We start from the raw sequence: 17,641 nt of genomic DNA on the forward strand, positions 1-17,641 counted from the left end.
ATGCTGCACCTCAGGCCATTTCATTGTTGCCTGTCAGCCATTAATAGTAGTGACAAGAACGTGTGCGCATACCCAGAAGTGTTCATCTACTGGACGTTTTCTCCTTTGATGAATGCTCCCTGCAAAAAGGGAAATAGCAATGCCAGAAGCCACCCAATACGGCTCGGAGGGGCATGTGATAAAAATCCTGAAAGTTGAAAGAAGGAAAAAACCAGACTCTACGTCAGCATATCAGTGTCTTTGAAATGAAGACTGTGTCTAGTGCTGCAACATTTTCAGGAACACCTGAGGGGGTTGCATCATAAAGGAGCTGCTTGTAATTTTTAAAGCCTTCTGCTGAAAAGTCTTTCCCTCCCACCAAGCAACCCCACCCACTCTGTTGAAAATGCCTGTTAAGGAATAAGGAGGGGAACTGAGTGACTCTGTTCAGCCTGAGTGCAGAGTTAATTTCTGGGATGGAAAATATATACAAGGTATCTTTGAAATTATAAATATGAATATAGCTAGAGTTCGAACTTCAAAACGATCAGCATAAAGGAGTAAAAGAAAAAAAGAAGATGATTACAGGAGGCATAAAACTCAGCCATCAGTTTGAACAAAATTATATTGGACTCATTTTTCTTTTCTTAATTACAAATACAAAACTTTTTTTAACATCTTACTCTCCAATGCAATATTATTAGGCTAATATTACATGCAATATTACAATAAAGGCGAGGTGTGGAAGTGTGGAAACATCATGGTTGCTTGGAGTTTAATAAGTTCAGGTTGGATGGACCATTTCATAGTCATGAATCTGCATGTTTCACTATATTCATATTTCCTCAGCTTTCTATGATCTATATGAGTGAATTGGTGTATTTATGTGTCAGTATAGTTCTTGTGTATAAATCTATTTATGTTTTCATGTAAGTACTGGCTCATTTTGTTCCTCCGCCGAGCTTGTCGAGCACTTTCAGGCCTTTTTCCTCATACTCAGCTCTCGACAACCAGAACGACTCTTTATCTTTCATGATGTTGGCCAGCACGGCTCCACCCATGAACACCATGTGCTTACGGCGAGGAGGGTCCTCAATGCGGATCTTAAACTTCTGCAGGAAGAGAAGGAGAGAAAGCGATGAGTGAGTAAGACAACGAGTGTTGTGGGGTTTGATTATGTAGCCTGAAGGTGGGTGGAATATTCTTGCATAAGCAACTTTTTTGCTTTAATAATGATGTGTGCTTTAAATAGCTTCCTAGGATTTGCCATGTTCTTCTGAAGTGTATATCAGTTGCTGTTACACTGTGATTCCTTCATGGCCTTGACATACAGTTAAATGCATGTGATCTGTCAATGGTTATAGATCATATTACAGTTTTATCATGTAAGCAAATCTTTTTTTGATTACCTAGATGTAGTACTACAGCGGTTGAGCATGACATAGCCCAAACTCTAACTTTTAAACCTTTAGGATCATTTATGAATCTCCAAGTGAGTGGTAAAATAAATTTAAGATTAGCAGTCCTGTATGTTCAGGAGCTTTAATAATAAAACGGTGTTAGCATACTGAGAGCTTTTCTGTGTCTCCTTTCAGCACTCTTTCTAGGTACAGCTGCTTAATCTCTCTTTCCAGGCGGGAGGGCAGCCCAGGATACATGGTACTCCCTCCAGACAGCACGATGTGCTTGTACAAATCCGCCCTGCAGAGGAAGAGTATTAAACATAAACACAGTACTTCACAAAAAAAAAAAAATAAATGTAAGGGTCAAAAAAGAAAAGGGTTTCCAAAACAGCAGTAAATGTCATGTGAATGAATTGCATGTCTTGTAATTGCATACTATAAATTGGGTTTTTTATAATACAATTTGTATTATAATAGAAATAATAATTATGTTTAAAATGGGATTAACAGAAATTTAGAGCACTGAAATGTCATTCAGTATAACAACAGATGAATGTAAATCAATCTGTATAAGTCGTAATCTTAGATATACCACTTAAATAAAGAAGAATCACACTGTTAGAATTATCAGCAAAAAGTCAGTTGTTTTGTGTTGAAATCTTTACATCATAGATACAATTTCTAAACAGTAAAACAGTTCTTGAATTTCAACAGAATGTGAATTTCAAGAGTGTTCTCCATTTATCCACTGTATGAAAGTGCGAATCTTGTTTTTCTTTGACCCAAGACAGCCATATTGCTTGTTCCTGTAGTAAAAACAGAATTTTTTTTCACCCAATGTCTTAAGACCTTTAGAAAAAAAGTGTTCTCTGTGAACAAAGGAAGAGCCTACTGCTAGATGACAGCCGTATATCTGACCTGATGTCAATGTCAGCAGCCTGGATGGTGTTGAAGAGAAGCTCGGCCACCCCGACTCCCTCTACGTTGATGAGATGCGGCTGGAAAAGTGCCTCTGGAGCCCCAAATCTTTCTCCACCAACCTTTATGTTGCGTCCATCTGGCAGCTAAACCAAAGTGTTCAGTATTAGACTTTGCACTTTTAATCTCACATGTACATATCTCACTTTTGCTTATACAGCATTACGTACCAGACATAGTTTAGTGTTATACTTTTGCATTTGCAAAAATTTCAGGACATAACATATTTGGGTGTCCCTGTGCTTTACCGTGTACGACTCCACCAAAAAAGTCGTCTCATTGGACAGTTTCTGCTCCTGTTCTATGTTGTAACCCACAAAGCACAGTTTCTCCTTCATCATCCGAACCGTCTCAAAGTCTGCTGTTTGGTTGAAGGCGTAGCCCCTCAGCAGCAGCAACTGGCCATGTGGAATGAAAAAGATCAACATATAATACCCATGTTCACCATCCACTAAGGTGTTTGGATAAATTCAGCCAAAAATACTATAGCTTGTAATTATTACATGTCTCAAACTGATCATACTTGGCTTCTGAGAGCTCATCGTGTCATGTTCTGATGTTGCTGTGATTTGGGTGCATGGAGTTTTCAAGTTCAAAGAAAGCAGACAGTTAGGGAACACGGCATACCTTGATGAGGTAGCGTGTGATGTCACGTCCTGCAATGTCGAGTCTGCGTGTCAGGTGGGGAAGGGAGAAACCCTCGTACACAGGACAGATATGAGTCACACCATCACCTGAGTCCACCACCACACCTGTCAGGAGACCTGAAACACATGAGCGCAGGTTAGCAGTTAAATCTCATACATGCACATTACTGAACTTTAGATTTTCACTTATGCTTAACTAGCTTAATTATTGCTACAGTTTGCCTCCAGGTTCTAAGATAAAATTTTGATAAGAAATCCTTTCCTTCATCACCATGAAAAGAGACTTGTCCTCTGACCCTGTCTCACCCTGTGCGTAGAGCGTCAGCACAGCCTGGATGGCGATGTAGATGCCGTGGAACTTGTAGGTCTCAAACATGACCTCTGCAATCTTCTGCCGGTTCTTCAGTGGGTTCAGAGGTGGCTCGGTCAACAGCACTTTACAGTTAGATGGATTGATATTCAGGCGATCTGGTCCGAAAGTGTGATCCCACAGGTGGAGCATGTCATCCCAGTTACGTACCATCCCGTTCTCCATAGGATACGAGACTTCCAGCATGGAGCGGCATTCACTCGCCTCATCTCCCACCATCAGGTCCTACAGGTGGGATAATGGAGTTCATATATAGATTATATTATATTTAAAGTCATCTAAAACTTGTTTTTTTACAATAGAAAAAATTAATTACAATAAATTGCTTATACTTTTATTCTCATTTACAAAATTCACATTCTACTGTTACCACTCTTTACAACCGTGGTAAGCAGAAAAGCAGGTCAGAATGCACAACAAGCAGTGCAAATGGTGGAACCTTGAGGTGGATGGGTACAACAGATGAAAACCACATCAGTTTCTGTCAGCCAAGAACAGGAGGCTCTAGTCTGAGGCTACAGTGGGCACAGGCTCACCAAAACTGGACAACTGGGGAAAAAAAAAAAAAAAAACAGCTAATGTTTTTCCAATCTTCCAAACTGTCCAGTTGCAGTGAGCCTGTGCACAGTGTAGCCTCAGCTTCCTGCTCTTGGCTGACAGGAGCAGAACCCAATGAGCCCAACCACCTCAGGGTTGTGAGTTCTGAGATGTTTTTCTGCTCACCGTGGTTGTAAAGAGTGATTATTATGCACGTTATCGTGATCTTAGTATTATTATTTTTTTTAATATTGCACCAAGAACTCAAAGAATAACACTACAGTGTTACAGTATCCCTCAGTGATGATGTTTATGTGATTAAATCATTTTTGACCAAAATGCTAGATAGATTCTTACAATACTGAGGTCATGTCATGAATCAATAATCTATCTAGCATTTTGTACTTTGATCAGAATGCACATGCCAATTAACTCCCCCAAAAGGTTTTAATCATGTTTAATAAAGGGAAGGTTTGACTTTAAATCATAATAAGTACTTTGTTTTTGTCTCTTGTCTGACTGAACTGCTGTTAGCTATACAGTATAATAGTTTTAAAAATAAAAGTACATGGGTTCAGTGTATTGTTTCTATGTCTAAGACACAAAGGTTAAGAAGAGGTTGTGGTGTAACTTTAAAGCTTCTATATGTCATGAGTTTTAGTTTAATAATGCTGATATGATTGTGTTGTGATTCATTTTGAGATAGGAAATTTCTTCTGAGGTAGGTCTTTATAATAAAGCATTGCTCTACTGGATTTTGCCAGACTGAGTCTTACCTTGATCACAATATTCCCCACTTTGGTGTCTGAGCGTATGACAGGACGTCCTACAAGTGCTGGGAAGATGTGCTCTGGGAAATTGGACCCAGCAAAACCACACTTGACAAACTACAAAATCATAAAAACAATGAGGGGAAACATTATATTACAACACTGTAAAAAAAAAATTACATCCATATTTCATGCAGTAGTGGTAATGGAACTGAAATCTTTTCAAGCAGAAGTACTGTTTGTTCAGTTTGAAAAGGAGTCCAACTATTCATACAGAAAGTAGCTCAAGCAGTGCATCCTAGCAGTTACCTCTCAGCAAATGAGAAATATATGCAACCAAGAATCATATACCATTGGAAAGGAAGCCATATGTCTAACAGTGAAAAAACTATAAATATCCTCATCACTATGCACTGCAGGGTCATGCAGAAGTCAGGTTATATTACCCTGCATCTTCATTTTGAGAGAAATCTCTGTTAAAGCCTCAACACAACATTTTTACAGCATTCCTTTCTTGTCAGTATGACTTTTTCAGTGCTGGCTTCTTTCCTTCACTCTATAGTTATGACATAAGTCAGAAGTGTCCTGACTTGCCTTGGTGGGGAAACACACATTCCTCAGCCCACAGACTGGGCAAAAAAATACAGCAGTAACAAAATAGAAAAAAAAATCAAGTGCAAAAATAATAAACAGAGTTAGATGAGTTCTAGCATGTAGAAGAATTGTAGTCAACTGGAAATCAGTATATATAATCTAAATCGTCGTAGTTTTGCTGTTTTTCAAAATAAAGAAGATTGCCAGAGAGCCCTCAAGGGTACATCTTTATAACTCTGATTAGAGGATCTACTGGAGCATGTTCATGGGGAATGTAGAGCTCATTTAAAGTAATATGGATCTTTACTGCTGTATCTCTGAGGGTACCTTTACATTTGTATATTGGGGAGAAAATTTGTTCTTGTGTGCTATCTTTAATTCTGATTTTGAGAACCTTGATTCATTTCTTTAAATGACAGCAGTTGTGCACTAATTAAAGAATTGTATATTTAATTGTCTGCAGTTTTCCACCATTTTTAGCAGGTGAGAATTTGGTATTTGTTGTAAAAATACTGTGCATAATAGTGTGTAATATTTTACCTCTAATATGTGAAAATGGCTCAAATATTTGTTAAAAAGAAATCCACCAGCGCCCCCGGTTACCATGGTTACAGGGACATGACATTAATGAGACTTCCGCATGTGCCAGAACTTCCTGATTTTTTGGCCAATCACAGCGCTCTCTTTTTCTGCACCACCTTTTAAGGCCATGCGGGTGTCCAAACCACAAGTTCCTCACTGAGCAAGTCCAAACAGATCAGCAAACGTGAAGGCAATAACGCCCTGTGCATACTGCAATGCAATACATTCAGTGCAAAAGACTGTGTACAATTTATAAATCCTAAATTTAAAAAAAAAACATGCAACTTTATAAGGTGTGGAGCTGAAATATTAGTGAGTTGGTAAATATAATGTAAAAAAAAACTACATCAAACTACATGGAAAATATGTATGTGGATATTTACTTGTGTAACATAAAGGAAAAAACAACTGTATACATAAGATGAGTGTGTTTTAAGTAAGTTCTTTCCCCACAACAGGTGAAGGAGTCTTACCCCTGTGCCATTATCACAGACGATCACTTTTCTCCCTGCGCTGTCCATCCTCCCCCTGGATCAGGGCAGATTCCAGCCCACAGCAGTGCAAGTCTTACTCCTGGAGCTGGAACTGTGTAAATAACTGCAAATGACACAATGTGAGAGAGGAACTTCTTGTCCAAATGCGTTACTTCTCTAGAGAGCTGTAGAGATGTGAGCTATGGGCAGGATAAAGGACAGCAGTCACTCCCACTGACATCCCTCCCAGCCTGCTCTCACTCACCCAGGAGAAGCAGAGAACAGTCTTTCACACCTTAAAACTATGCACAAGATTTCGTTTTCACATCTAGTTTTACTGTTGTCCTAGTGAAAATACCGTGGTGTGAATTTAAGATTTCATATCCACTGGCTGAGTGAGGAATGGAGCAATACAGTCTTTTGTTTACATGCTTGTTGATACTGATTAGCATGGTAACACAGTTAAGGCCATAAACTATATATTATTTATTATACGCTATCCTTCTCACTTCTCACTTTTTTTTTATTTAACAAGTTGTACAGAATGTACCTAAACAAAATTTGTGAAAACTGCTCCATATAGTTTATGCAAAATGTTTTTAAACTTGTGTTCTGTCTAGAGAAAGTTCAGAAATAAAATCTTTCATGCCTCCAGTAATAAACTTTTGTGTGTAAATTAGTCAGTTAAAAAGAAAATCTGTGCTGCAATCACATAGGTTGTAGTTTTTATTTTTAAATACTAAATGGCTGCTAAAAAAGTTTGAGAACCCTGCTTTAAAGATTCTCCAGCTAGCAAAACACCTAGCTTGATTTTTTTATTTTTTTTTTTGTAGCTTTAACTAGTTCATATTTAAACATTGTAGTCTATACCTCAAACACTCATTTAGCTGGGATAAAATGGGATAGAAACACACCGATCAGCCATGACATTAAAACCACCAACAAGTGACCCCTGTCCACCGCCGAACGTACCTACGTTCACATCGTACTAACGTGAGCATCAGAACTGGACCAATGGAAGAAGGTGGCCTGGTCTGATGAATCATGTTTTCTTTCACATCATGTGGTCAGCTAAGTGGATGTGCGTCGCTTACCTGGGGAAGAGATGGCAACAGGATGCACTATGGGCAGAAGGCAAGCCAGCGGAGGCAGTGTGATGCTCTGGGCAATGATCTGCTGGAATCCTTGGGTCCTGGCATTCATGTAGATGTTACTTTGACACGTACCACCTACCTAAACATTGTTGCAGACCAAGTACACCCCTTCATGGCAACGGTATTCCCTAATGGCAGTGGCCTCTTTCAGCAGGATAATGTGTCCTGCCACACTGCAAAAATTGTTCAGGAATGGTTTGAGGAAAATGACGAAGAGTTCAAGGTGTTGATTTGGCCTCCAAATTCCCCAGATCTCAATCTGATTGAGCACCTGTAGGATGTGCTGGACAAACAAGCCTGAGCCATGGAGGCACCTCCTAGCAACTTACAGGACTTAGAGGATCTGCTGCTAACGTCTTGGTGCCAGATACCACAGCACACCTTCAGAGGTCTTGTGGAGTCCATGCCTTGACAGATCAGAGCTGTTTTGGTGGCACGATATTAGGCAGGTGGTTTGAATGTTATGGCTCATCTGTGTATATCCGTGTTCCATTTTTTCCAATCATTTGGACTCAATCCTTAAAATACAGGTATTAAAAATTAATTCAAATTAATCGTTTTTTTTGTCACTGTTAATGTTGCTGATTAGCACATTTTATCCCTCATACATTACAGCTTTGAGTCATGGCTAATTTGACTGTTTCAGGTTTTAATTAAAAAATTACTCTCTGTATAGGTTCTGAAATGGCCCACGTCCAATCACATCGCCTACACCAAAAACTGCATATTACTGCATTAAACATTATGTCAGAATAGATTACCGGGGGTGCATTAATAATGCAGAGGGTGTAAACATTTACACAGACCCTGAGTAGACAGTGCAAACATCATCCAGGAGTTAGGTGGGTGGAAGAACTAACCTGTCAGGGGGTCCAACATTCTTACTGGCACCATTGTAGATTAAAATAGGTAACATATTTAATATTTAACATTATCTTTAGTAAGGTATAGTGTGAGATGCAGTTATTTAATTAAATTACTGCTACTAATTCTGCATTTACTTCCACAAGTTACTTTTAAGGAAAACAACACAGTATAGAAAATGGAAACCAAACATACTAAAGATGGTTGACACGCTTGATCAACTCAGCCAGTGTTTTGACAGCTTGTTGATAGTCAGGCCAAGCTGGATTTTTTCAGCAAGAACTGCAGTCTTCTTGTTGTGCTGCATTGCATTATATAAGGAATAAAACACATTAGGGTGTGCTGTTATAGGGAAATGACAGTGGGGTGGTGTGATACAGCCTGACTGCAGATTAACTGCAGATTAGCCTCACATTTAAATAAGCTTTAAATAAGTTGTCATATACAATTTTTCCTAGTTACAAAAAAACCTGTGAAGTACAGTTAAAGTACATTTATATTTAAAGTCTTAAAGTACATTTACATTTATGGCATTATTGAAAGTATGAATGGTATTTTGCTGATGAATCATTCTGTATACGTAGCACTCAGTTATCAAATGTATGCAACAACAAATACATCCATAGTTAACAAAACAGAATCCCACCCTTTATACCATGCCAGTAATGTTATACACATTTTTTTTTTCTCTTTTTTTTACTTTATAAGAAACATCTGGATTTGAATGTTCTAAGGTTTGAAATAACTACAACAGCAGAATTGTCACCCTCTGAAATAACAGCCTGATCAGATGGATTTATTTATTCATTTACATTTATTTTAATTCATTATACAGGGTAGAAATAACAGTTTTGGCATTGCCTGAATCAATTTTCTGAACTTTCCTGGTAATCCCAGCTGTACAATTTCAGGTAACTTTGTGCCTATTGTTACAAATGTGGAAAAAGTTTATTTTATTTGGCAACAACCAATCAAATTTTAAGTGTCCTTTTAAGTGCAGGTATATACATTAACCAAAGCCCCTTACAGTCTCAGATCCAGTCCACATGCTCTTCAGATTTTCACTGTATTTACTCCAATTCACTCTCCATATCTTCCAGAGTGAGGGAGTCTCAGTGGTGTTGAAGCCGATCTTTACCTCACGTCTCTGTCTGCATGTCTCTGCAAGCTTCTGTGGCTTAGTAGGAATCTGGGTGTTTGTTGGTGTTGGTTATGGGTCCAAACCAAGACTCAGGACTCAAACTCACTGTCGCTGCTGACTGATATGTCGGGTGTAGAGGCTCTGGGGTGCCGAGGTCCTGAACCCAAGCTGTAGTCGCTGTTCTCTGGGCTGCCACTGTGATCTGTGGAAGAACATTCTGAAGAGCTGCCAGAGGGGAGAAGAGCAGGGTCTTGTTGTAGTCTTAAAAGAAAAAGAGAGGAAAACAGATATAGTTAAATGTTATGAATTTATTTTTGCTTTAGGTTTAGTTTAGGTTTAGTTTCTTTCCTTGTGCACGTCCCATCAAACCCATGATCATGAAATGGCAGAATGTTTACAATCACACTACCCTGCTTGGGCTTTGGGTTGTGTTTGTGATGTGTACCTGTTTTTGGCTGATGCTGCTCTGTCTCTCTGGCGTCTGTTCTTGAACCAGTTTCCAACTTGTGTGGGGGTGAGACCTGTAGCCTGGGCCAGGTGCCGCTTGCGAGATGGGTTCGGATACGGGTCTTGTAGGTACCATTCTCTAAGCAAACTCCGTGTCCTTTCCTGATGAGTACAGAGAGAATGCAGGTTAAAAATAGCCAGTACAAATTGGGTCCTTTGCATTAAACAGATCTCTGATTCAAGGTATTAATGAGTTATGATGAAATTCTCTGTATTTTATTAAAATTTAAAATAACTAATTTTCATTTAAGCTATGTAGATGTAAAGTCTCCTTTCCTTTTCCCCCTGTGACTTTTTATTAAAATGTGTATTATGTGTATATGCATTATGACACTTTTTAATGCTTTTGTTGTTTCACTTTAATTAAGTTTGCTGATATGAGATACTTTGGAAGTTAAATTAGGTGACCAATTTCTTGGCCTGCATTAACACTACTGACCACAAGGGGGAGACAAATACTGTCCGAGTGTGCTCCATAAACCTGTGTTAGAAAAATCCACTGACTCAGCTATTATTTAACAGCAGGGATCAGGAAATCTGTCCTACTGTTATCTGTTAGTGGGGCAAAGGCTAGGACTAATCCTGAAATGTGTTTAATATCTCAATTGCTGTACAAATTTGTGTAACATTTGACCAGTCGTTTTGTTGCTGGTCATTAATAACATGCAGATTCTTTCATTTTTTTTAAAAAAAAGTCTTTCTGTTTACTGAGTAAAGTTAACAAACTAATCTACTAGGCATTAAATCTTCATCCATTTCAGCTGCAGTTTAGAGAGCACACTCAGACTCTTGGTGTCTACAATGCAGCAGCCGAGTTAATCTGACTGAGCATTCGTCTTACATGGATTATCATTGTCTACAGCCAGAGGAGAGAAACGACTCTCATTTTAAAGGGAAAAAATCATCAGGGGCAGAGGAGCTTAAATGCCACAGGAGGTCCTTGGCACAAGAGGCTTAAAGGGGATTTCCACTGACTTTTTCAACATTTCTGCATAATTCGATCATTGAGTAGTAAGCAAAGTAATTCAGATGGTTTTGACTAAGAATGTACCATTTGAAAACATTTACTGAGTCAGAACTAGATAGATAGATAGATAGATAGATAGATAGATAGATAGATTATTGGTTTTAAACCTCTGAAATGCTACCACACAGAAGGTTGCTATAGAAAATGATTACAGATATGTCACCTGATGTCTTTAGGACAATTTGCTTTAAAGTTTTGTACATTTGTTTGGATATGCTAGTGTCCTCTCATTCAGATTCATGCATGAAAGCACACATCATGTTCATGACAGGTTAAAGTCAGTCAACACTGATAAAGCAAGTGGAAGCCAACTTTTATGTACAGTCTGGATCTATTTAGCCTACTAACTGTGAGAAACAGTACATGCGAGTACAAGGGTGTCTATTTCAACAACGTCTGCCAGCTGTCCCAGTGTAAACTAATATATACAGTACATGTAGCAGTGGCCTGATGAAGGAAAAGCCAGAAAACAGAAAGTGACAGTGCAGAATTAGAAAATTACAGAGCAAACTAAAACTTTCCCTGTATAGTTTTGCGACATGTGGCAATTTACAATGCCATTAATTCAAAAAGCTGGTGTATCTCAAGATGACAGTGTGACTCTGCTATACATCTTCGATGACACATACAGTCTGCTACAACCCTACAGTCCTGAAAACTTTTATTCCACCTAAAATTAATCAGAAGATGCAACCAAAGGTCTGTTATGTCAGTCGATTGAGTGAACTGGATTAATTGTATAATCGAATCAACTAGTTGTGTAATATAATTAATTGTATAAGAATCCTGCCAGTCGTACAGGTGGAAAAAGGGTGCAGGGCAGAGAGGAACATACATGTAAGGAAAATGACTTCACACAAGTACACAAGACGTGTAGCTTCAGTAGTAGACTGGCTGACAAACGTGTACATTATGGTTCCTGGTTTCCATCACAAAGAAATCAGTCAGTAAATTTCTCTAGAATGGTCCATTTTCCCTACACAAAGGTGGGCCAGTTCTTTCAAATGAATGTTCAAGTTCTCTATATAACATGTTAAAATAGAGAATAAACCTTGGCCTAAATTTTATATGCCAAATCTACACTGTACAGAAGTAAAACCTTCATAGGTTTTTGGATAGTTCAGGATTCTTGGCTTGAACAATGGTTTTATTTTGTACTTTTTCTGTTAAAGTAATTCTCAGTTGTTCTGCCAGTGATACATCTAAAGGAAGCCGCTTCAGTTAGACATGTAAACCTTCACTGAAGGCACTTTATTAACTAAAAAAAAACACTTTGTGGAATTAACTCAACACTCTATTCAGAATGCGAGCTCGTGTCTTCAGTATGTACCTTGAAACAGTGCGTTTTCTGCTCGCCGTCCCAGATAGTGCGGGGCAGCGGGAACTTCTTGCGGATGCGGTACTTCTCCACGGGGCCCAGTGGCCTGCCGCGCATGCGCTCCGCCTCCCGGTAATGCGCGTGCAGCCACAGGTCCTGCAGCTTGGCGTGGGATTCCCGCGTGAACCGGTGGTTTTGCAGGATGCGGTAAAGCGCCTCGAAATCACCGCCGTGAAAGGCGACCAGAGCCCGCGCGCGCATCACCGACTCGTGCCGGTGGAGCGCCTCGCCTGCGGAACCGGGGGCCGCCGCCGGAAGTGACCACAGAAAGCGGCCCAGTCGCTCCATGTCCCCGGTTTCCTCCAAGTTCTCACACACCCGAGCCACCTGATCCGCGGTAAACATCGGCAAGGGAAACATCTTTGTTTTTCTTCTCACTGTGTTAGTCTTCTTTCCAGATGCGCCAGAAGGATTAAGTAAAGTTTGCGCGCTGAAGCGGAATTTTGCGCATCTTTTACAAAAGCGCACAAGTTTGTGCAGGTTGCTCTGATTATACAGAAGTATCAGTGTTGTAAAAATCCAGCTCAGGACGTGGAACTGTCTGTAACTGAGTATAATAAGCTGTGTAAGATGTCGGTAAGCTGATGTAAGGCTGTGTGGCAGGTTGCGGTAAAGGAGAAAGACCAGAAGTCACGCGCATTTATAGTCAGGACGCTATTAGCATCTGTGGAGTTGTTTTGAGAGGGGATTATACGCCTTGGTCATTAGCCTCTTAGCAGGGGGGAGTGAACACTGAGGTGACCGACTGATCAAACTGCTCGTTAAGCCCTGGAATACATAAAATGTTACAGGATTTCGAACAACATGCTTATTTGGTTGTTTTAGTGGTGCGACTTGTTGCAGTGCGCACTCACATGGAGCATTCATCTTTTTTTTTTTTTTTTTTATTTCATTAACCTTAACTGGGATGTGAATGCTTTAAAAAAAACAAACAAAAAAAAAAGAATCCCAAATTGTATATACTGTGGACTATTTTTTCTGTGTTTCAAATCAGAAGTGAATGATTTCTGTGGCTCTTCAGAAAGTTGAGAGAGACTGCCATGAGGCTCTTGTGGTGCTGAGTGTGATGGTGTGTGTTGGCTGTTAAATAGAGAATGGGGCAGTTTGTATTAGAACCTGTCTGTGAATTGTTTGTCAGCTTATCAGCTTGAGCGAAGACTTGAACCTGTTAGACAGAAGTCGCAGACAGGAGGGCCGAGACAGGGCCTTATCTTTCTCCACATGTAAAGTGTTGTGACTTTATATTTACTTTCCATTTATTTAAAATGTGCCATGAAAGATTGTTTTTAGTGGAGGGAAAGCCCAATATTCTGCATAAGCTACAGAGAGATGATATATAAGCTATTTATTTCATCATGAAACAAATGTTTGGGGATTTTTCTCTTTTTTTTGAGATTTAGAGAAACAATTCTGAATAGATCACTCATTATTTGTTAGGGCATATATTTTGTATATGCATAACCCTTTGCATACTAGTTGTGTGTTTTATTAAAACTCCCAGCATCTATCGTCTGTCTTTAATTGGACTTTACTTTTGACCCGCATTGTTTAAATCACAGAGCTGCTGCTTTGGGACACATGTTGGTTAAAGTGATTCCTCCTTTATCTGCCTGCTTAATACCACGTAAATGAATCTGCACACTTTAAGTTACACCATATCCTCAGTCACCCTGAAACAGGATAAAACCCGTCTGTGCACTCGCTGTGGGGACAACATGGCTACATCCCAAAACACACACTAACACACTAAATAGTATGTCAAAGTTCCAGTTTTATACCACCTAGAGTATCTGATTACCCATAGTGCCGTTATATTTTAGCATGCTATTTAGTCCATTGGTTTATGGGTTGGGATGCAGCGTCTGGGATCTGCTCACCCTGCTTTTAGTAAGATCTTTTGGCAATAATCAGTGGTTCAGAATCAGATTGGAAATTGGGTATTACCTGTCTACACTCCCACATAAACAAACATGAATTTTATACTCAATACAGCATGACAAATAACAGTGTATATTTTAGATTGTTCAAATTAGGAAATATAGAAATTATGAAAATATAAAAACTAAGTTGCAAACTTAGGCAACAGTTTTGGAGACAAAATAAATGCAGGTGGCATTTTTGAAGAACAAATGAAAATAATGTGGTAAGCAAAAATAGATAAATAAAAACAGCTTGTAGTCTGTTAAGGCATAATGATATATATTTCTTTTTTTACATTACATTTACATGTATTTATTTGGCTGACATTTTTTTTTTCATAGCTACATAGAAAAAAGAAGAGTGAGCAGTGGAGTGTTAAGGATCCAACAGTGGCAGCCTGGCAGACACATTTGTAGTGATAATTGGGTAAGTGTTGGTTCACCTATTCATCTATTCATTCATTCATTCATTCATTCATTTGTTCATTCATTCATTCTGCTTCAGTGACCGATTTAATCAGAGTTTTGGTGGATCCAAAGTCTATCCCAGAAACACTAAGTCCAGTGCAGGAATACACCCTGAGTGGGATTCCAGTCCAATCCAGGACACCATCCACACACACACATTCACAACTAGCGGCAATTTAGATTAACCAGTCCACCTACAGGCATATTTTTATGAGGTAAGGAGGAGAACCTGGAAGAAACCCAGTAACCTGAGCTCAGGAGAAGTGGAGATGTTGGAGCTGTAACATGCCAGCCCATGAGGCTTATTCATTGTTGAATTAGATTTTTTAGTCTTTTCTATATAGATGTTAAATAATTATAGCTGTAATGATAGCTGAGTATTGAAAAAATGCACAAAACTAGTTGAAAGCTTTGCCAGAGAAAAAAGTGTGGTGGTCTTAGATAAAAGTTAAGCCATACAAAAAGCTTTAAATATTTCGTCAGTTCAATATGTTCTACCACTATATTCACCAGTAAACTAATTCAGGGTCTGACTTTACTGTTAATCAAGCAATCTTTAACCCAAGCATCTGTACTCTCAAGCACACAGTTAAACAAGCAAGTATACACACTGTACCCTGTAGGCCAGTGCTAATTTTAGTCAGGTCTATTTTCTATTTACACTCCCGATCTCTATAAGCTGGTACACTTGAAATTTGTAACTGAAACTGTTACAGGGTTTGTGTTAAATAATGATTGATCCAATTGATTGCATAGGCAGTAAATCCACTGCATAAGTCCATATGGAAATAAAGGTCACAGTCAGGTAAAGGGTTAGCATGATTTACACTGATGTTAAGGGATTTTAGTCTGGGGATTTAATATCCACAGAAACCTGCACGTGATCATAAACCTCATCAACACAGGACAGACGGGCACACACCTTAGTTTAGGTAATGAATATGCGTCCGATCGGGTGACATAATAATGATAAGTGTAAATGGTTTTCTCTGGACAGTTCTGAGTAAGTTAATACATTTACATATTATTATACAGGTTTATGTCTAACTGTTTAAATGACAATCTGCATTTCTGTAGTGTGTCTTTGCAAATAAATAAGCAAATATGAGCAAATGCATTTAGATAACAACATAAATGCAATCTCTCTCTCTCACACACACACACACACACACACACACATGCACATACTCTGGGAGCTTCTGTCTAAATCTGCTTAACTGTTCCTAAGCTGCTAGAATGATATCATTATAAGATGTGAACAAGTGCATTTTATGTGGAACATGTGGTAAGGTCCCCCTTTTATTGATTTTTGGATATATACTTGTGCTAAGTCTAGTTTTAAAAGATTAGAAGGAAATCACTTTCTTGGTTGGGTTTTTTCCAGCTATACTGATCTCCCACTGATAAAAATAAACAAATAAATAAATAAATATAGCTACACTGTAGTGTAATTAATGTAGATAAACCTTTGCTTTAATGTATATCTATATAATATATCTATTAAACATCTTTTCCTGAAATTGCTGAACAACTGTATTATAATAATAATAATAATAATAACAATAATAATAATAATAATAGTAATAATATCTATAAATAAATGTATTATATATTGAATTGAGATAAAATCAATTTAATGTATTGTAAATATGTTACTATAAATTAACACATCTAAATAATAAATAGTTATGAATAAATAATATTAGTAAATATTTTACAAATAAACTTTAGTTAGTTAGTTTGTTTGTTATGGTCTATGCCATTTCTGTTTGTACAGTTTAATAATGTACAAAGTGTACAGACTCTTTCTGTGCTGTATTACTACATGTTGCCCCAAGTGGTCGTTGTGTAACTCTCTAAAGCTCCATTGTGTAAACTGAAAGATTTAGTGAGATTTGAAATGTTCCTACCCCCTCGCCTTGTTTTAGAGACATCACTATGGAGCCCCACTTGGCATAATTAAATAAAACAGGCTTAAAATCAGGTCTTTCTGCTTTAAAATGAGCTGCTAATATTGCCACCAGGCAAATCAAGTCTAGTGGGGGTGAAGCGGTTTTACCACAGCCTGAGATATCCACAATTAACAAGCCACTGGGAGGAGAACTAATTAGTGTTATCTCCTTATCACCCAGGCTTCTCCTATTCCTGAGTCAAGAGAGTCACACAATTACAAACTCTTACACTGACACACACACCGTCAAGATGCTAACACCCAATCACGCTGTAATACTCTGCAAATAGGTAATCACAAACTCGTTTGCACCTGAATGAGGGCCTTCTCTCGGCCTGTAATACCCCCAGTCCTCCCCAGCAGAGCTGCACTGAATGGCATTTACCCGCTGAAGCACTGTTTCACTTCCCCTCCTATTGTTACAGTGTGGAAAAGAAAAGATAAACTGCTTTAGCCCTGGTGAAGGGGGCTGCGTAGACGGGACAGTAAACAAGTAAACCGAGCAGAAACAAATATTGGGAGAAGGACGCTAAAGGAGGAGGAGGAGGATCAGGAGAGCAGTCAGGAATTACCATGAAACAGGATATTTGTGTGGCATATTTGATGATTTATAGCGTGTAATTAGTTTATCATTGAGATCATAGTGTATACTGCATATAAAACAGGAAAGCTGCTGTAAAGCTGCTTTGTGACAATGTCCATTGTTAAAAGCGCTATACAAATAAAATTGAATTGAATTGAAAAAAGGCAGTGTGTGGAAAAAAAAAAATTAGGCGAGTTGTATTGAAAAATAAGCAAGACTGTGTTGAAAATGTATCATCCGACACAACACACATTACATACACAAGGCATACAGTATTATACAGATTATATAGAAAATTTAGTGTGTTTAAAATTAT

General features: G+C 38.5%; 2 protein-coding genes across 3 annotated transcripts; both read right to left on the minus strand.

Moving 5' to 3' along the window:
- Positions 1 to 586: 586 nt before the first annotated feature.
- On the minus strand, positions 587 to 6,532 carry zgc:101810 (uncharacterized protein LOC493612 homolog). Its single transcript, XM_026936422.3, has 8 exons — positions 6,334 to 6,532; positions 4,691 to 4,801; positions 3,314 to 3,602; positions 2,988 to 3,124; positions 2,609 to 2,758; positions 2,301 to 2,446; positions 1,548 to 1,680; positions 587 to 1,091 (listed from the first exon to the last, which is right to left on the minus strand). The coding sequence occupies exons 1-8, from the start codon at positions 6,379 to 6,381 to the stop codon at positions 921 to 923; spliced, it is 1,185 nt and encodes a 394-aa protein (XP_026792223.1). The 5' UTR covers positions 6,382 to 6,532; the 3' UTR covers positions 587 to 920.
- A 2,614-nt stretch (positions 6,533 to 9,146) lies between these two features.
- On the minus strand, positions 9,147 to 13,031 carry six7 (SIX homeobox 7). 2 transcript variants are annotated; one of them, XM_034303449.2, is made up of 3 exons: positions 12,357 to 13,031; positions 9,938 to 10,101; positions 9,147 to 9,717 (listed from the first exon to the last, which is right to left on the minus strand). In XM_034303449.2, exons 1-3 carry the CDS (start codon positions 12,762 to 12,764, stop codon positions 9,582 to 9,584), a joined length of 708 nt encoding a protein of 235 aa, XP_034159340.2. In that variant the 5' UTR covers positions 12,765 to 13,031; the 3' UTR covers positions 9,147 to 9,581. The 2 variants fall into 2 exon arrangements, with proteins under 2 accessions (XP_034159340.2, XP_026792833.3); XM_026937032.3 differs by having other exon boundaries at positions 9,147 to 9,753; positions 12,357 to 13,029.
- Positions 13,032 to 17,641: the final 4,610 nt, after the last annotated feature.

This window comes from Pangasianodon hypophthalmus, chromosome 4, assembly GCF_027358585.1.
Source record: "Pangasianodon hypophthalmus isolate fPanHyp1 chromosome 4, fPanHyp1.pri, whole genome shotgun sequence".
Lineage (NCBI taxonomy): Eukaryota > Metazoa > Chordata > Actinopteri > Siluriformes > Pangasiidae > Pangasianodon > Pangasianodon hypophthalmus.